This window comes from Chinchilla lanigera, unplaced genomic scaffold, assembly GCF_000276665.1.
Source record: "Chinchilla lanigera isolate Chin_1 unplaced genomic scaffold, ChiLan1.0 scaffold00130, whole genome shotgun sequence".
In the NCBI taxonomy this organism is placed as follows: Eukaryota; Metazoa; Chordata; class Mammalia; order Rodentia; family Chinchillidae; genus Chinchilla; species Chinchilla lanigera.
This window is the reverse complement of record NW_004955531.1, coordinates 1,564,890-1,579,906: the sequence shown is the minus strand read 5'-3', so window position 1 is coordinate 1,579,906 and position 15,017 is coordinate 1,564,890. Positions and strand designations below refer to the sequence as shown.

The window sequence follows — 15,017 nt, the reverse complement described above, 5'->3', positions numbered from 1 at the left end:
TCATGTTGTCGAAAACGTGGTAACAAGCCCCCATCAGCTTATGACTGGATGAGAATAATGTGGCATATCTGTAACACGGGCAAATATTCAGCCAAAAGAAAAGAATGATGTACTGATGCATATCACACTATGGATGAACCTTACCAATATTACTCTAAGTGAAATAAGCCAGACATAAAAGACCATATTTTTATGATTGCATTTACCTGAAATACACAAAATAGGCAGATCCATGGAGACATAAAGTAGACTTGTGGTTTCCAGGGACTGTGAGGCAGGTAAAATGGAGAATGACTGCAAATGGAATCTTTTGTAAAGGAAAAAAAGCTTAGAACTAAAGGTGACAGTTGCACATTATCAATGTACGAAGTGTCACTTAATTATATATCTTTAAATGGTTAATTTTATACCGTATAAATTTCCTCTGTTTAAATAATGCCTCTTGGAATTCCAGCATCATTCAGCTACCTCCCTTGTTTTATGTATATATATAAGATATATCTGTATTAACAGCGGATGCAGCTAAACAAATGCAGAAAAATAATTATAAATGGCAATTTTTAGCAATAAAATAAAGGGACAAAATGCATACAAGATGAGTATATCAGCTATAGGCTTCACTGAAGACACTATTTGTAATATGTGTGAACTTGAACCCATGTTCTAGGCCCCAATCCAGTGACAGGATTTCTATTCTCTCTTCTCTCCTTCACTCCTGGAGTCTATATTGTGACATTTAATAGCATTCATCACAAAGAAGAATTCAGATAGAGAAATAATAGACTAGATACATTGGAGCCTTCTTAACTTTAAAATTCAGGCTAGAAAATTAGAATGGTAAAGTTATACTGATCAATTTCTACCAAATATAGTGATAATCATTTTATATTTATAGGTAAGAGAAGATTCTAGATTGAGTTCAATTCACCAGTTAAATTTAAAATTTTAAATGAGAAGACCATAAACTCACATATTTAGTTCTTTGCAGCTGCTCAATGGTTTCACTTTAATCTTCTCACCAAACGTTGATTTGAACCACAGTTAAATCAATAGTTCCTTCAGCGCTCTTCTAAAAATAAAATCTAATCAAACAAATCTCACAGTTCGTGTCAGTAGCTACAAGTTTAGTGTGTTTAAGAAAGATATTTAGGGGACACATACATAGCTTCAGGCATCACCTTAAGACCAATGAAGCAATAAAAAACTGGAAAGCTTTGATATTAGGAATAAACTATCAAAGTACATTTAAGACTTAACAAGCTTAAACAGACTGCACAATCTAATCTTGACATTTTTGGTTGCCAGTACTTTATTTCCACAATGAATAATCAAATTTAGTAGTCAAATTTATGGATAAAGAACCACTTTCCAGAGAGTTTACAGCTGCCCAGGTCTCTACTAACTGATCTTTCAGGTCGGCTGTTCCATTGTTCTGCAGTTCAGTGCCTAAAGTTTTCTAACATTTCAAAAATATTATGTGCTTTCATTTTCTTTAAATGGATTATTACATAAAAATGACCAATGAATGTTAGAGTAAACCATAAAGCAAAGTAGTCTGTTGAAAACATTGATCCAATCTCTGACTTTCTTACACAGTATTTCATGAGGTGAGAAAGGACTGTCAAACATTATGGAAATGTTATTGTTTCCCCTAAGGAACCCAGACATAACATGTTATATAGGTCAAGTGTTTGGTGGTGCTTTTCAGGCTATATTTAACAATCATGCTACGTTAATTCTACTGGAGGAAGATCAAGACACCAAACATTACACATTATCACTCACAAGAGGAGTGATTACAGAATAAATGTGACTGTGCTAAAAGTAGTATTACCTACTACTAAGGTAATACAGAATGTGGCTTTTGATATATTTTATTGGGTAAACAAAGACTATATTCAATATTTATCTTCCCACACATAAATTTCTTTCTGACCTGCGTGCACTGCCAAAATATCCACAAAATGATCTGTAATTTTGCACTGTAGTACTCCTTCTGAAAGTGAATTTTAAAGTCTCTGACAGCTCCTGATTCAAAATTGTCCTCTTTTTCAGCGTATCACACTGTGGAGAATGTTATAGAAAAATTCAGTGTACTCTGTTGATTTTGAGTAATTATTTTTGAGAGTATTTGGGGTTCACATGTTAGCTTTTTAGTTAAGTCAAAAAATAATCATTAGTTCCTGATGCATTTGCACTGGATTTAAGGTTAGAATTTTCTCCTCCTGTATAAGGCAGGCCACAATGCTAGAATCTAATCCTTTTACAAATATATACTTGTATAGGTAAACAGAAAGAGATGGAGAAACCACGATATTTCATTAAGACCTGCTGCTTCTCCCTTTGAACTGGTATTAGATTTTAGGGACCTTTAAAACCTAGATTTTCAAAGAAATCCAAGCTAGATCACATTCTGCTTTTCTTCAGAAGACATCCAATTTTAAATACAAAATAGTAGAATAACAGGGGCTAACAGTGGGTAACTTTATTTTAAACAATGCTAAATATACAAATATTAAACTTCTATAACACACATATAATATTATATAAACATAACTCCTATCTATCTATCTATAGAGAGAGACAGACAGACAGACAGACAGCTTGTGTTCTAATCCAGTGCTAGTTCTTTCCTGTAGTGTATAGAAGAAGTCAGCGAATACAAGTTAAAGAATATGAGCTCTGATCCCATTTCTTTCAATAATTAACTAGTAGAACTTTGGCAAGTCACTGACTTCATTAGTCGTTCGAGTCCCTCTGCAGTAATGTCAGGACACTGAAAGAAGTAACTGTATGTGAGATGTTTGTACAATACATTGTGTTTACATGGTGTGTATCATTTTTCAAAATTTATGTTAATATTTCTTTACAAGGAAGGATAATTGCTATTAACTCTTGGTTATAAACAACTGTCTTCCCTGCATACACATATGACCTATCCTGTTAGCTCTTTTATAACATTGAAACCAACCATCATGATTTAAGTTTTTGCCTAGAATGCCGCCCATCTGCTATAAACAATAAAAGCCACGGAAATGTGTGCTAATGATTGTAGCATAAGTCCTGTAGGAACATTCTCCTTACCCCATTTACCCCATTCCAAATTATTTCCCTGACGGCAGAGAGCCATAGCAGTCATGCCGCAAGTTTGATGATGGCGGAATGCATCTTTGCTTTGAAAGTGTGTAAATACCCCTCAGGGGGATCATATGTTTATTAATGTCTCACAAGTTGCTTGCTTCCTGTTAGCTTTTCTCAGTAAATAGGACTACAACCTTGGTTGGATGTTACTTTATTTTTGGCTTTTAAAATCACCTCCTGACGAACAGAAACAGTAAACAAGTATTAAAACATCGAAAGTAATTTGAAAATAGTGCTATCCTGGGGAGTCTAGAAATCCAGACATTACCAGACAGTTGTAAATCAGCAGTCACCTCACAGAGCTTGGGAATGAACATCAGTAACATAAGAATAACTAGGGGTGCTCAACTGGAGCCAATTTCTGAAGATTAGGGGTCAGTTGCATTTATAAAAAAAGAAAGATGCAGTGGCTTAGGTGGGCAATCCATATTTCCTTTTAACTGTAGGTATATTTAATCCACCCACTCAAACATCGCAAATGAAAAATACAAGGATTTCTCTGAATATTATGCTTCACACTAATTACATACCAAAGAACTCAAGACATAACATGGAGATATTTGCTAATCTACTTGCTGAACAAACAGTGTGTGGCTGTACTACAAAATTAACATATGAAAGAATGAGAAGGAAATGACAAGGTGCTGATAATAAGTTCTAACTATTACATAGTGGTCACTGTAAAGCAGGCACTGCTCTAATGTCTTCACATGTTTTAGTAGTTTCATTCCTAAGACAGCCTATGGGACTTTGAGTATTATTTACACCTTATACATGAGGAAACAGAAGCCTAAAGACCCAAGTAGTATATTGCCTAGCTTCCAAAAATAATGAGCGGTTGAGCTAAAATCTGCAACTAACTCAGAGTTCCTGCTTTTAATTCGACACCAGTATGGCCAGTGTCTGATACAAGGAGGCGCTGTATGAAACACACACAACAGTAGAAAGTAATGTCAGGAGAGAGAAAATCTAAAATGCTTAGATCTAAAAGACTGATGAAGGCTCTACCTTTTCACCTTTTCATTTGAGTGTAAATTTCAAGCTAAAATTTGACTCATCTTATTTTCTTTTAAAGCTGCTTCTTTTTCAGTAATTCGCTGATAAAGATACTTATAGAGGGTTTGGGGACAATACCGCCTATGCACTATTTATTAATTTTGCTCCAATGTAAACGATAAGCTATTTTTTCTTGGCTCATTGGAAGATAATTTTTTCAGAAAAAATACTTGTCTCAGTGAGCTTTTAACTAGCTTAGGATTCATTCACATGTGTCTCGAGAAAATATTTAGGTTTTAGAATACTACAGATTTAGAGAACACATTAGAATTTTGAAAGTAGAGTCCTTTCTAAGAAGTGAAAGTATACATTCTAATTCTGAACCTCCTTCATCAATCTTTTTGATCTTAGAGTCTTACACTGCCTCCTTGTATCAGACACTGGCCATGCTTTTATACAGGTGATGTCGAGTTAAGAGCAGGAACTCTAAGTGTCAGTTGCAGATTTTAGCTCAGCTGCTCATTAATTTTGAAAACTAGGCAACATGTTCTCTGACGTTGCTTTGAGATGCTCATCTAATGATGCAATTCTGTTGAATCTGTCTGTCAGGTAGATGTCCTTATGTTACATGGTAGAATGCTTCTTTCTGATAGCCTGGAATTCAGGTTTAAAACCCAATACTTGTGAGCGAATAGAGATTGTGGTTCTATGATACTTTTATGCACCATTGTCTTCTGCCTAAAGCCATCAATAACTTCTCTAACCAATACAATCAGAATGGTAAGTGTGGAACAGATTTATTTCTTTCCCTCTCTTGGATTTCATAGTTCACTTACAGTTTTGTATTTCTCTGCTGAGATTGTCAGTCTTGGAATAAACTTAGATTTGACTTTCTTTCTGACCTAAATCTTCTTCTATTTCTTTTATTTTTATAGATTAAAAAATCTCTATTGAACACTTTTCACACTGAACCTGGATATAAAACAAAACTTATTTTCCCTCTGGCAAATAAAAAATAGACAGCTGGCTTTACGGGAACAAGCACTGTATAGGATGACAAGAGAGAAGCTTGTGGAAAGAGCCAAGATACCATAATATGAGTTAGATTTTGCTTGCTTGTTTTTCCTCAGTGAGTTGAACACTGCATTGGCAGAACTTGCCTTTTGTTCAAAATAGGTCACCATATTTATTCTGCTTTGTTACAGAAACTCCACTTATTGCATGAAGGTATCTATCTCACTGACAGTGGGTGAAAATGACACTGGACTCTGCTACAATTCCAAGATGAAGTACTTTGAAAAAGCTGAACTTAGCAAAAGCAAGGAAATTTCATGCCGTGACATAGAGGACTTTTTACTACCAACCAGAGAACCAGAAATCCTTTGGTATAAGGTATGGATTGAAGATGATTTTATAGCTTATATAGAGCTTAACATGTATCAAATTCTGGAGCAAGTAGACAAAATATTTGAATACATGTGATATAGTTCGGTTCTGCTTTCCAAGGTTGGCATAGCTAGTTGTGCTAATCATTAAATATTTTTAACTATGAACAAAATATCAGTAAATATTTTGGTCGTATGGCCCATTCTCTAAAGTCTATTATGATATGGGTTGATAATTTCAGGAACTAAAATATACTGAACATTAATTTAATACTTTTCATGTTGGCCTTCTAAAATATGCCCAAATAAGGAGCAAAAAGGATTGGCTTTCTTCTGTGATGAAATGATGTACTGGTTCTAATTAAATGTTTTATTTTGTGGACATAGCTATCCATATTATTGTCCTTTTCCTATATAAATATATGCATTTTAAGAAACAACTCCTGATAAGACATTACCACATTGTAAAGATAGCATTTGAATTATTTTCTCCAAAAACCCCATAGGAATCTTTAAAGGGAGCAATCCTGCCCATTTTCTCTATTGAATCATTGATACACACTGAGGCTGCACAAGTGATTATACTGTAAAACGTATTTACACCATATAAGAATGTTACTGTTTTTTAATGTACTGTAAAAATAGGATATAAATGACATGAACAATTCTCTGGAGTGTTCTATCAATTGGCTATAGATTCCTAGTGTTAAAGTTGCTTTTTCTAACTTGCTGGAAGTAGGACTTTAGGAAAATGGGTTTCTTAGTAACTAGATGCACAAACATCAGTATCAGGTGAGCCCTCAGAACTGATGGTTCCTGAATGCAAAAAGCATCAGAAATAATACAAGAAAACGATTTGAAAAAATTTAAAGCATTTTTTTCAAGATTACCAATGCTTTTCTCTAAGTATGATTTAATTCTGTTTCTTAGTATTAAGCAATAGGAAGTTCAGAACATCAGCATAACTTGAAGTACTTTTCTTTTTTCTTTCTTTTTTTTTTTTTTTTTTCTGGTACTGGGAATCGAACTCATGACCTTGCGCTTGCCAGGCAGGCACTGTGCCACTGAGCTAAATCCCCGGCTCCAACTTGAAGTACTTTTCTATTTGTCCATGGGTTTTCTGTCTCAGATGATACTAAAACAGTACCCAAGTATTAGTACTACTGGTTTCTGTTCCCACGAGAATGTGATTTATTTTTTCCCTTTTTGGATTTGAACATTTCTCATCCTTCATATTCTGTAGTTTGCCTGTCTTAAACAGGCACATTCTGAAACAGCATTGGTGACTACTTCAAAAAGGAGTGCTATTGGAAGAACTAGACCCAGGTTCCCCAAAACAGAATAGTTCTCTCATTTCTTACATGTCAATATTTAGCTTACAGATAAACAATTTCATTGCTGTTCACTAATACGTTGATTTTAAAGGCAAGTATCTTTTCAAACCTTGTGTAAAAAGCGTCTCAAAATTTGCTGGAAGTTGAGAGATTCCCTCCTCTTCCTCCCAAACAATTTAAAACATGGTTGTCTTCACATTGGTTCTTCAGTTCTATTTTCACCATTACCACAGTTCTTTTGACCTTCAGCTATAAAGACCATCACTCACGGAGTGGTATGTGGACATATGGTACATGTGGAACTTAAAATTCTTCTGGAACTTCAGACTATTTTCCTTAGCCAAGGCTGACTCTCTGTAATCAAAATAGCTGAGATTTAAAGGCTAATTTTAAAGAATACCAGAAAATTGCTTGGCTAAATATAGATTCTATGTATCCAGTGTACAATTTATATAATTTTGCCAGTTTAGGCAACTGATATGAGAAAATAAAATGTTTATTTTTGTCTGAAATAACTGGATAACTGCCCCCCTCAATTACACAAAGGCATTGAGCCACATAGAATCATGGTCTGCAAAATTTTAATTTGGCAATAAAATTTTTTAGAAATAATGTTATCTCTCAATAGTGTCAAAGGGTTAAAGCTATTTTATCTTCATTCCATTGATTTTAAATTTGGATGGAGGGTATGGACCTCGGTTTTGGCAAAAACATAAACTTCCCGAGCCAATGTCATAATCCAAAGCTTAATTCAGAGGCTATAATTTGGAAGGGCTATCAACAATGAAAATAGATATTTATGGGGTTATAAAAACCTTGCACACAAATGTTGTCTATTTGATTCACAGATTTTATAATGTCCATGCCATGAAGAGATATAATTTTTACTAAATGTAACATTAAGATATTTCAAATATTGAAAGAAGCATTTTACAAAACTAATTTTCTACATTACATTGAATGTTTGCTAATAAGTTAATATATGTCTGATATGGAGATAGTAAACATGAAATTTCAAAGCATGGCTTTCTCTAAAAATAGTCTTTTCTAATTGAGATACCTAATTGCACAGAGATTTGAAAATGGAATTAAATTGTTTAGCTTTAATTCCAAATTCTTTTGTATCTTTCAAATATAGCACTAGAAATTAGTCTTAATTTATGAAACATTATTTTTCAATTATATTACGTACTACCTAAATTTTATGTTCTTCATGTAGGAATGCAGAACAAAAACATGGAGGCCAAGTATTGTATTTAAAAGAGACACTTTGCTTATAAGAGAAGTCAGAGAAGATGATATTGGAAATTATACCTGTGAATTGAAATATGGCGGCTTTGTTGTGAGAAGAACTACGGAATTAACCGTTACAGGTAATCAAGGGTCTTCAATATTCCTTTTGCAACAATGAAACTGATATTTTGTTAGGTTGCATGTTGATTTTCAAATCCATGCAACTACAGAGCCACTCAACCAAATGCTAAGTGAAATCTTGTAAGGGGAAATGTACTCTTCTTTGCCTTTAAATCATCTTGTACTGAAATTCATTTGAAAAGTAAAAGAGAATATGCTTAAGGAATTATACAACTGTTAGACTTTTTGAAAGTACTTGAAATAATGTGTTTACTATTTCAGAAACTGATGTCTATATTTTGTAGTGTGTCATTTTGGGAAACATTTTCTAGAGTGATGAAATAGAAGATGTGAAATCACCTCTGTTTCTGTCTTGCTCCAAATTAATAATTTTTCTGTTTTATGAATATATCCCTCTATGAATCTGACATACATGATCTCATACACTTGAAAATAATATAATTTTTGGTGAAATCATCAAGTAATTAGGTGAGATGTGATGATACGGTCATTCCTGTATCTGGTTGTTAAGGGAAAAAACATGAGAGCAAGTTTCAGAACTCTGCCTAAGATCTTGAATCTACAGCTCTCCCATCACATGACCTTGGTAGAATCAGAACTTAAATTTCCTCATGTATAAAATGATGAAGATAACATTCACCTCATTTAACATGGTTTGTGCAAAAACTGAATGAGGTAAATTAAAAATACACAGTCCAAACATACTTCCTGAACAGAAATAGCATACACTTCTAAATTTTACACTTCGGAATGTAGAATTCATCCCTTTTTTATGTTTTTGAGACAGGGTCTTGTTATTCAGTTCAGACTGGCCTTGAATTCACTTTGTAGCCCAGGCTGGCCTCGAATTCACAGTGATATTCCTGCCTCAGCCTCCTGAGTGCTGGGATTACAGGCATGTGCCACCATGCCTGGCTGAATTCATCCTTGATAATTAAATCTTTCCTCTTTCTAGGAATACTAGTATTCTAAACCACTATTGTGTAAAGCAACTGGAAATAGGACAGTAGGTATCAAATGGTAAAACAACTTGTATATGTCTGTTTCATAGAACCAAGAATAGAACTCTTTTCCCCTAAATGCTTTCCAGGTCTACTAAATTTTCCTAAACTTTATTTGTCTAAAAACATTTCATTTCACAGTGGGAAAATGAAGAATATTTAAGCCTTGATATTTAAGAAGTTAGTGAAAGTTTAGTGGAAGTTTTCATTCAACTTTTTACCAGGATTACTTGTATTCTAAGTAGCCTTACTGGTGACACTGCCTTTAGTAAATAAATTATAACATAAAATTTGAGTACATACAAAAAGCTGAGTGAGTGTCGAGCTGCATGCCCTAGAATTAAAAGTATGAGGTAATAAATGTATTTTAAGTACTTACAATAAGTCTATTGAGAAAAATTAACTATGCATAATATTAATTGGTATGACAATATAGCACATTTACTTTTACTATAGCCAAATTATACAACCATTGTTTTTTCTTTATGTTTTATTAGCACATATTTGTTGTACATATTTGCATTCCTTATTTATAGTTATTTACATTCCTTATTTATAGATGTACATAACACATCTTAATTCGTTTTTTCATTCCATCTTTTCCACATTCACCATCCCTCTATCTCTTGATCCCCTCCCTTTTTGAGAAAGATCTATCTCCCTACTTCCTACTATCATTTATTTTGCTCTTTATTTATATGTTGGGTTTCTCCTATAGAAAAACATGTGATTTTAAAATTCAAATTATATCCTTCAGTCAATCAACAAAGGTGGGCACTTCCTGGATGACAGTGTATCACTCTTTGGTACTTTTATCACATCACTATCATGTTGTATTTAGTGTGAATGTTATTCAAAGCCTTATATCATTTAGCTTCTGTGAAACTACTGATAGTTGATAGTAAACAAATGTCATGAATATGGAAACCTATATATGTATTTCTTTACTTTCATTATTTTCAGTATCCCACTCCATTTTCATTGCTTGGGTTACTTTTTACAAAATGTTCACTCTGATTCTTCTCATTATCCACTGTACATGTATTTCCTCTATGTCCTCTCAAGATTTTCTCCTTGTATTTTTTTCTATAATCTGACTATGATATGCCTATGAGTAAAGAATCTGTTAGTTAGTCCGTTTGGTGTTTTCTTCATTTTTATTTAGTGTTTGTCATTAATTTTAGGAATTCTGTGGTCATTATTATTTCCAGTATTTTTCTGTTCCATGTTTTATTGCTTATACTTCTATTATTCCAATTATACATTATACCCTTCAAAAGTGAATGCTCTGTTTGGTTTTAATCATTCTTTTCTCTTCATATTTCAGTGGATGAAGTTCCTAAAGACCTGTTTTCAAATTCTCTGACCCTTATTTTGACTATGACCCATCAAAAGCATTCTTCATTTCTGTTACAATGTTTTTAAATTTTATCATTCTTTTCTCACTTTTATTTTGTGGATTTCAATTCATCTAAATATATTACCCATCTGTTGTTTATGTTACTGTTTTTTATCAGAGCACTTAATATGTTAAATATAGCTACTTTCAATCCCAAAGCTAATAGCTGTACTATTTGTGTCCTATTTGAATTTGGTTATGATGATTTCTTGTGTGGCTAGGGCTCCAGTGACTCCTGTTCCAAGTAAATGATTCTGGCTGTGTTCTTCTAAATTTGCCTGTTCACCAAATTTTAGGATAGCGGTTAACCTTGAATCCTTAGTGCTCAAGAAAAACGAGTTTTCAGGTTTTCTTAGTTTTCCTGTAGCAATGGAGTGGTAACTCCCGTGCTACTTACATATAGAAGCTAAAACTGAAAGTGATACTTCTATGTTCATTTTACAATTCCAAATTCAGTAAGAATCCAGCATGATGTAGAACCTATAGTAGTCACTCTAAAGATGTGTAGTCTTCAATTAAATAGCTCAGCATAAGCAATACACTCTCGTTTAAATCAGTTGTTTTAAGTTGTGTTTGAAACTGGCAAGGTGATACTAATAACACTTATAAAGTATGGAAAACAGTAGGGAAACAACTCTTCCTATCCTCATCTCACATTCTATTTTCATTAATACAACATTACTACTGCATATTACATTAACTTTTACATTTCCTACATTATATTTTTCATTTGTATTGAAGCTTAAGCAAAACCACTTCAGCTTCCTTTTATTAATTGTTAAGTTAAATGTTTACATGTAGCTCAACATTGTTATGGATGGAAAATAGGATTGCAATTTCCTCTTAAGATGCTTAACGTTAGTTTCTAAAATATCATCCAAATCTATCAATTTAAGTTTCATTCTTGATTCTGTATCTCACTATATTCACTTCCCTTGCTTGACAAAAGCCAATATAATCTTATTGCAAGATCTCTATTTTTATTGAGGTTGTTGTTTACAACGTGATATAAAGACTATATAGAAAGTTATGTAACATGTTATTATGCAGTTTTCTTTCCTATTTTCTGGAATGCATCATTTACTTTTTTAGGTACAGTTTTTTTATCTACTACACAGTCCAGAATCAGTTTACATTTTTTTACTTACTTTGGTATCATAGTGAATACAATAAAGTATATAAAATGTAAACATGGTGTAACTTATTTTATCAAAAGAATCCCACCTAGATGAAGAAATAGAATTGCATAGGTATCACAGAAGCACACTGCATGTCCTTCTGATTGTCAATCTCTTCCTTCCCTCTATTGTCTATGTGCCACCATGTGGTCCATAGCTGACATTTATGGCATTCTTTGTTCTTATAAAGCATGCATGCATAAATTATATGAGTAAATTTTACCTATTTTGAACTTTATAAATTTGCACTGACATGTATATTCAATTGTCTCTGGTTTCTCCATCTCCAACTTATGTTGTTAATATTCATCTACTTCACTTTTCTGCAATGTACATTGTAGCAATGCTACACTATTTCATTTCGTGAAAATTGGTTTATTAGGTTTGTTTTGACTTTTGATAGCATAAATAACATTTCCATTAACCATCAGACATAAATATGTATATGCATGCAGAGACACATAAACACACACATATATTCCCTTAAAAAATGAGCAGTCTTTCCTATAGTATTTTTAAGTTCCAGTAGATTTGCTTGGTTAGAGTATGCATATTTTCATATTTACAAGCTATTATTTAGGGTCTTTTGGAGACCTACTCTGACCAAATGAGCTGAGAAGAGGACAGGTGTGGTACTCCAAAGAAAATTAGAAATTAGAATTTCTGTTTTGGACTGTACATTGATTGTTTGTATTTCAATATAATTAATGGAAATGTGAAAATATTTGTTTCTATTAATACAAATTTTCATATCCTAAGGTGTCTTGCATTAAACTCAAGCTATAACTTCAATCCTAGCCCTCTGCCAGATTATTTGTGATAAAATGGGAAATAATATGTTCAGAGATGGTCATAAGAGACCTAGTAATTTCAAAATACAGTATACTACTGTGGTTTATCTTAAATCATGATCTATGTAGCCAAAAATGCAGAAAATAGTATCAGTATCTAATTTTGGTTTTGTTGAACCTAAGAACAAGAACTATGCACTATATTGATTCAGAAAAAAACTACTGATATATTGCATGTTATTCATTTTTGTCTCTTTAATTGATTATTTCCTCTTCTGGCCCAAATATTTTCCTATAATCTTATAAAGAATCATTCAAAATGAAGTAGCTACCACATTTCTGTCATAAAATTTGAAAATCAGCCAGAACAGTTTAAGTAATTTAATTTCTAAGGCTAGATCATAGAATGAAGTAATGATTTTAAAAGAATGGATTATGAAAATTTTTCATCAAGAAAAGTTTTCTCATAAATGTGACAGTCACCAAGATTAGCAAAGAAGTGAAGAAAAGAAAGTTGAATTGAAGAAAAAAAAACATAAAGAATGACATGATTGCTAAAAGAACGTGATCATTGTGGTAGCATTTTTGTACCTCATACAACAGATTTAACAAAGTTAATGTAGCAATATATTTAAGGCATTTTCCAATCAACCATAGGCTGAATTCATGTTCTCAAAAGGTGCCTCTTCCTTCTCTCTTTATGGATGAGAAGGCTAAGGCAAAGAAAGGTTAAGTGGCTTTATCAAGGTCACAAACCATCATGTTGACAAATTTAGAAATAAAATTTAATTCTCTGAACTTCATTCTGTGATTTACTCCACTGGATTATTAATAGTAAGACATTGTAGTTTTCATATTAGCTCCAGTGATTACTCTGAAAGATTGATCTTTTAAGTTCAACTGAATCACATTGTACTGAGATCTTTAATTCTTCTGCCACTGATGTAATAAAATGTATTTCTGGTCTGGCCTGAGGCTGGATTGCTTGGTTTTATTTTTCCTCTATTTCTTTATAAATGCTATAGATTAATATCTCTTCTATAAAAAGCTATTCCTGTTGAATTATTTCAAGGATTCAAGTGTAGTTTACTAACTTAACCTAGCAATCACTGATAAAATCAGTAATCCGGTCACACATGTCTTCCGCATTTTACTTTGCATGATTTCTGCCTAACATGCCAGGATCAGTGACTACAATGGCTATCATGTATATGATTTTTGATATAGTGAAGTATATTGCAGCCCTAACTATTTTCGTTTGTTTGTTTGTTTGTTTGTTTTGGTTTTTCTCCGATACCGGGAACCGAACTCACGACCTTGCGCTTGCCAGGCAGGCGCTTTGCCGCTGAGCTAAATCCCCAGCCCCCTAACTATTTTCATAACTAAAACCTTGCCATACTTAGCAACTCCAAATGATTTCAATTATTTTGAACTTTTGAATTAAAATAGAGAAAAATGCCAATATGGTGATGCTTGAGTTATATCACTTTGACTATCAAATCCAGACTTAGAATTCAATTGCTAGAGCAAGAATACCTCTTCCATGAGTCATTTCTAATAACTTTCCTGAAACAAATGACACTAATTACCTTCTTTTACTGCTTAACTTCTCAATGTGTTGAGTTACTTGTGCAAGAAAAGAGAATCAAAAAAACATTTAATAACAAGGTGTGATTAATTTCAATACAAAGCATGATGTTTTTACATGTAAGTAGAAAGTGTATGACTTTTAAAATGTATCAATAAAATGGTGAGCTATGTCATTGTGGAGAATGAGGAAAACATGACTTCATGGACTTGGATGATTTTGAAAAATATTAATACTAAGAATAGTTAACAATTGCTCATTATTTACTATGTGCTAGGGCCTGTTCTAAGTTCTTGCTTGTAATGACTCATTTAATTCTCATAACCCCAGTTAATTTGTAATTTCTATCAGTGTTTGAGGTGCCTCGTAGTCCTCTGTATTTCGTGAATTTCACTTGAAAATAGTGTTTCTTGGTATTGATGGCTTCATATGGACCTTAGAATTTTAAAAATGCAGATCTACATTTCTGGAAATGTGGTTGATTAGATCTCTCATTCCCTGCTGTGAAACATAGAAAAACTGATCACAATAAAATAGATGCATCTTTTAAAATGGTAAGTTGAATTTGCAAGGAAGTTTAAGAATCTCATGAGCCAAAAGGACAGGTGGGAATGAAACTAGAACATTAAAAGAAACTGACTCTCAGGCCACCATGAGGTGGGGAAGGGCAGAATTCTGTGATAGTCTTTATTAACAATCAAAGGCTTGGAGTTTAATTGCTACACAGGAAAAATTAAATTAAATTTGACAGTAAAGGATGAAATGTTGTAAAGAAGTGATTTGCGGAAAGCAGAGATTATGAATAATCTACCAAGAAAAATTATAGAGAA

The 15,017-nt window shown here is 33.0% G+C and overlaps 1 protein-coding gene across 1 annotated transcript in view; it reads left to right on the top strand.

Annotated features, from left to right (window-relative positions):
• LOC106147226 (interleukin-1 receptor accessory protein-like 1) overlaps positions 1–10,739 on the top strand; it is a 736,935-nt gene extending 726,196 nt beyond the window's left edge. Inside the window, exons 4-6 of the mRNA XM_013507558.1 lie at positions 5,343–5,529; positions 8,076–8,229; positions 10,559–10,739. Of these exons, the coding sequence (XP_013363012.1) occupies positions 5,343–5,529; positions 8,076–8,229; positions 10,559–10,656 (439 nt within the window). The 3' untranslated portion in view covers positions 10,657–10,739. The remainder of the gene's footprint in view (positions 1–5,342; positions 5,530–8,075; positions 8,230–10,558) is intronic.
• Positions 10,740–15,017: the final 4,278 nt, after the last annotated feature.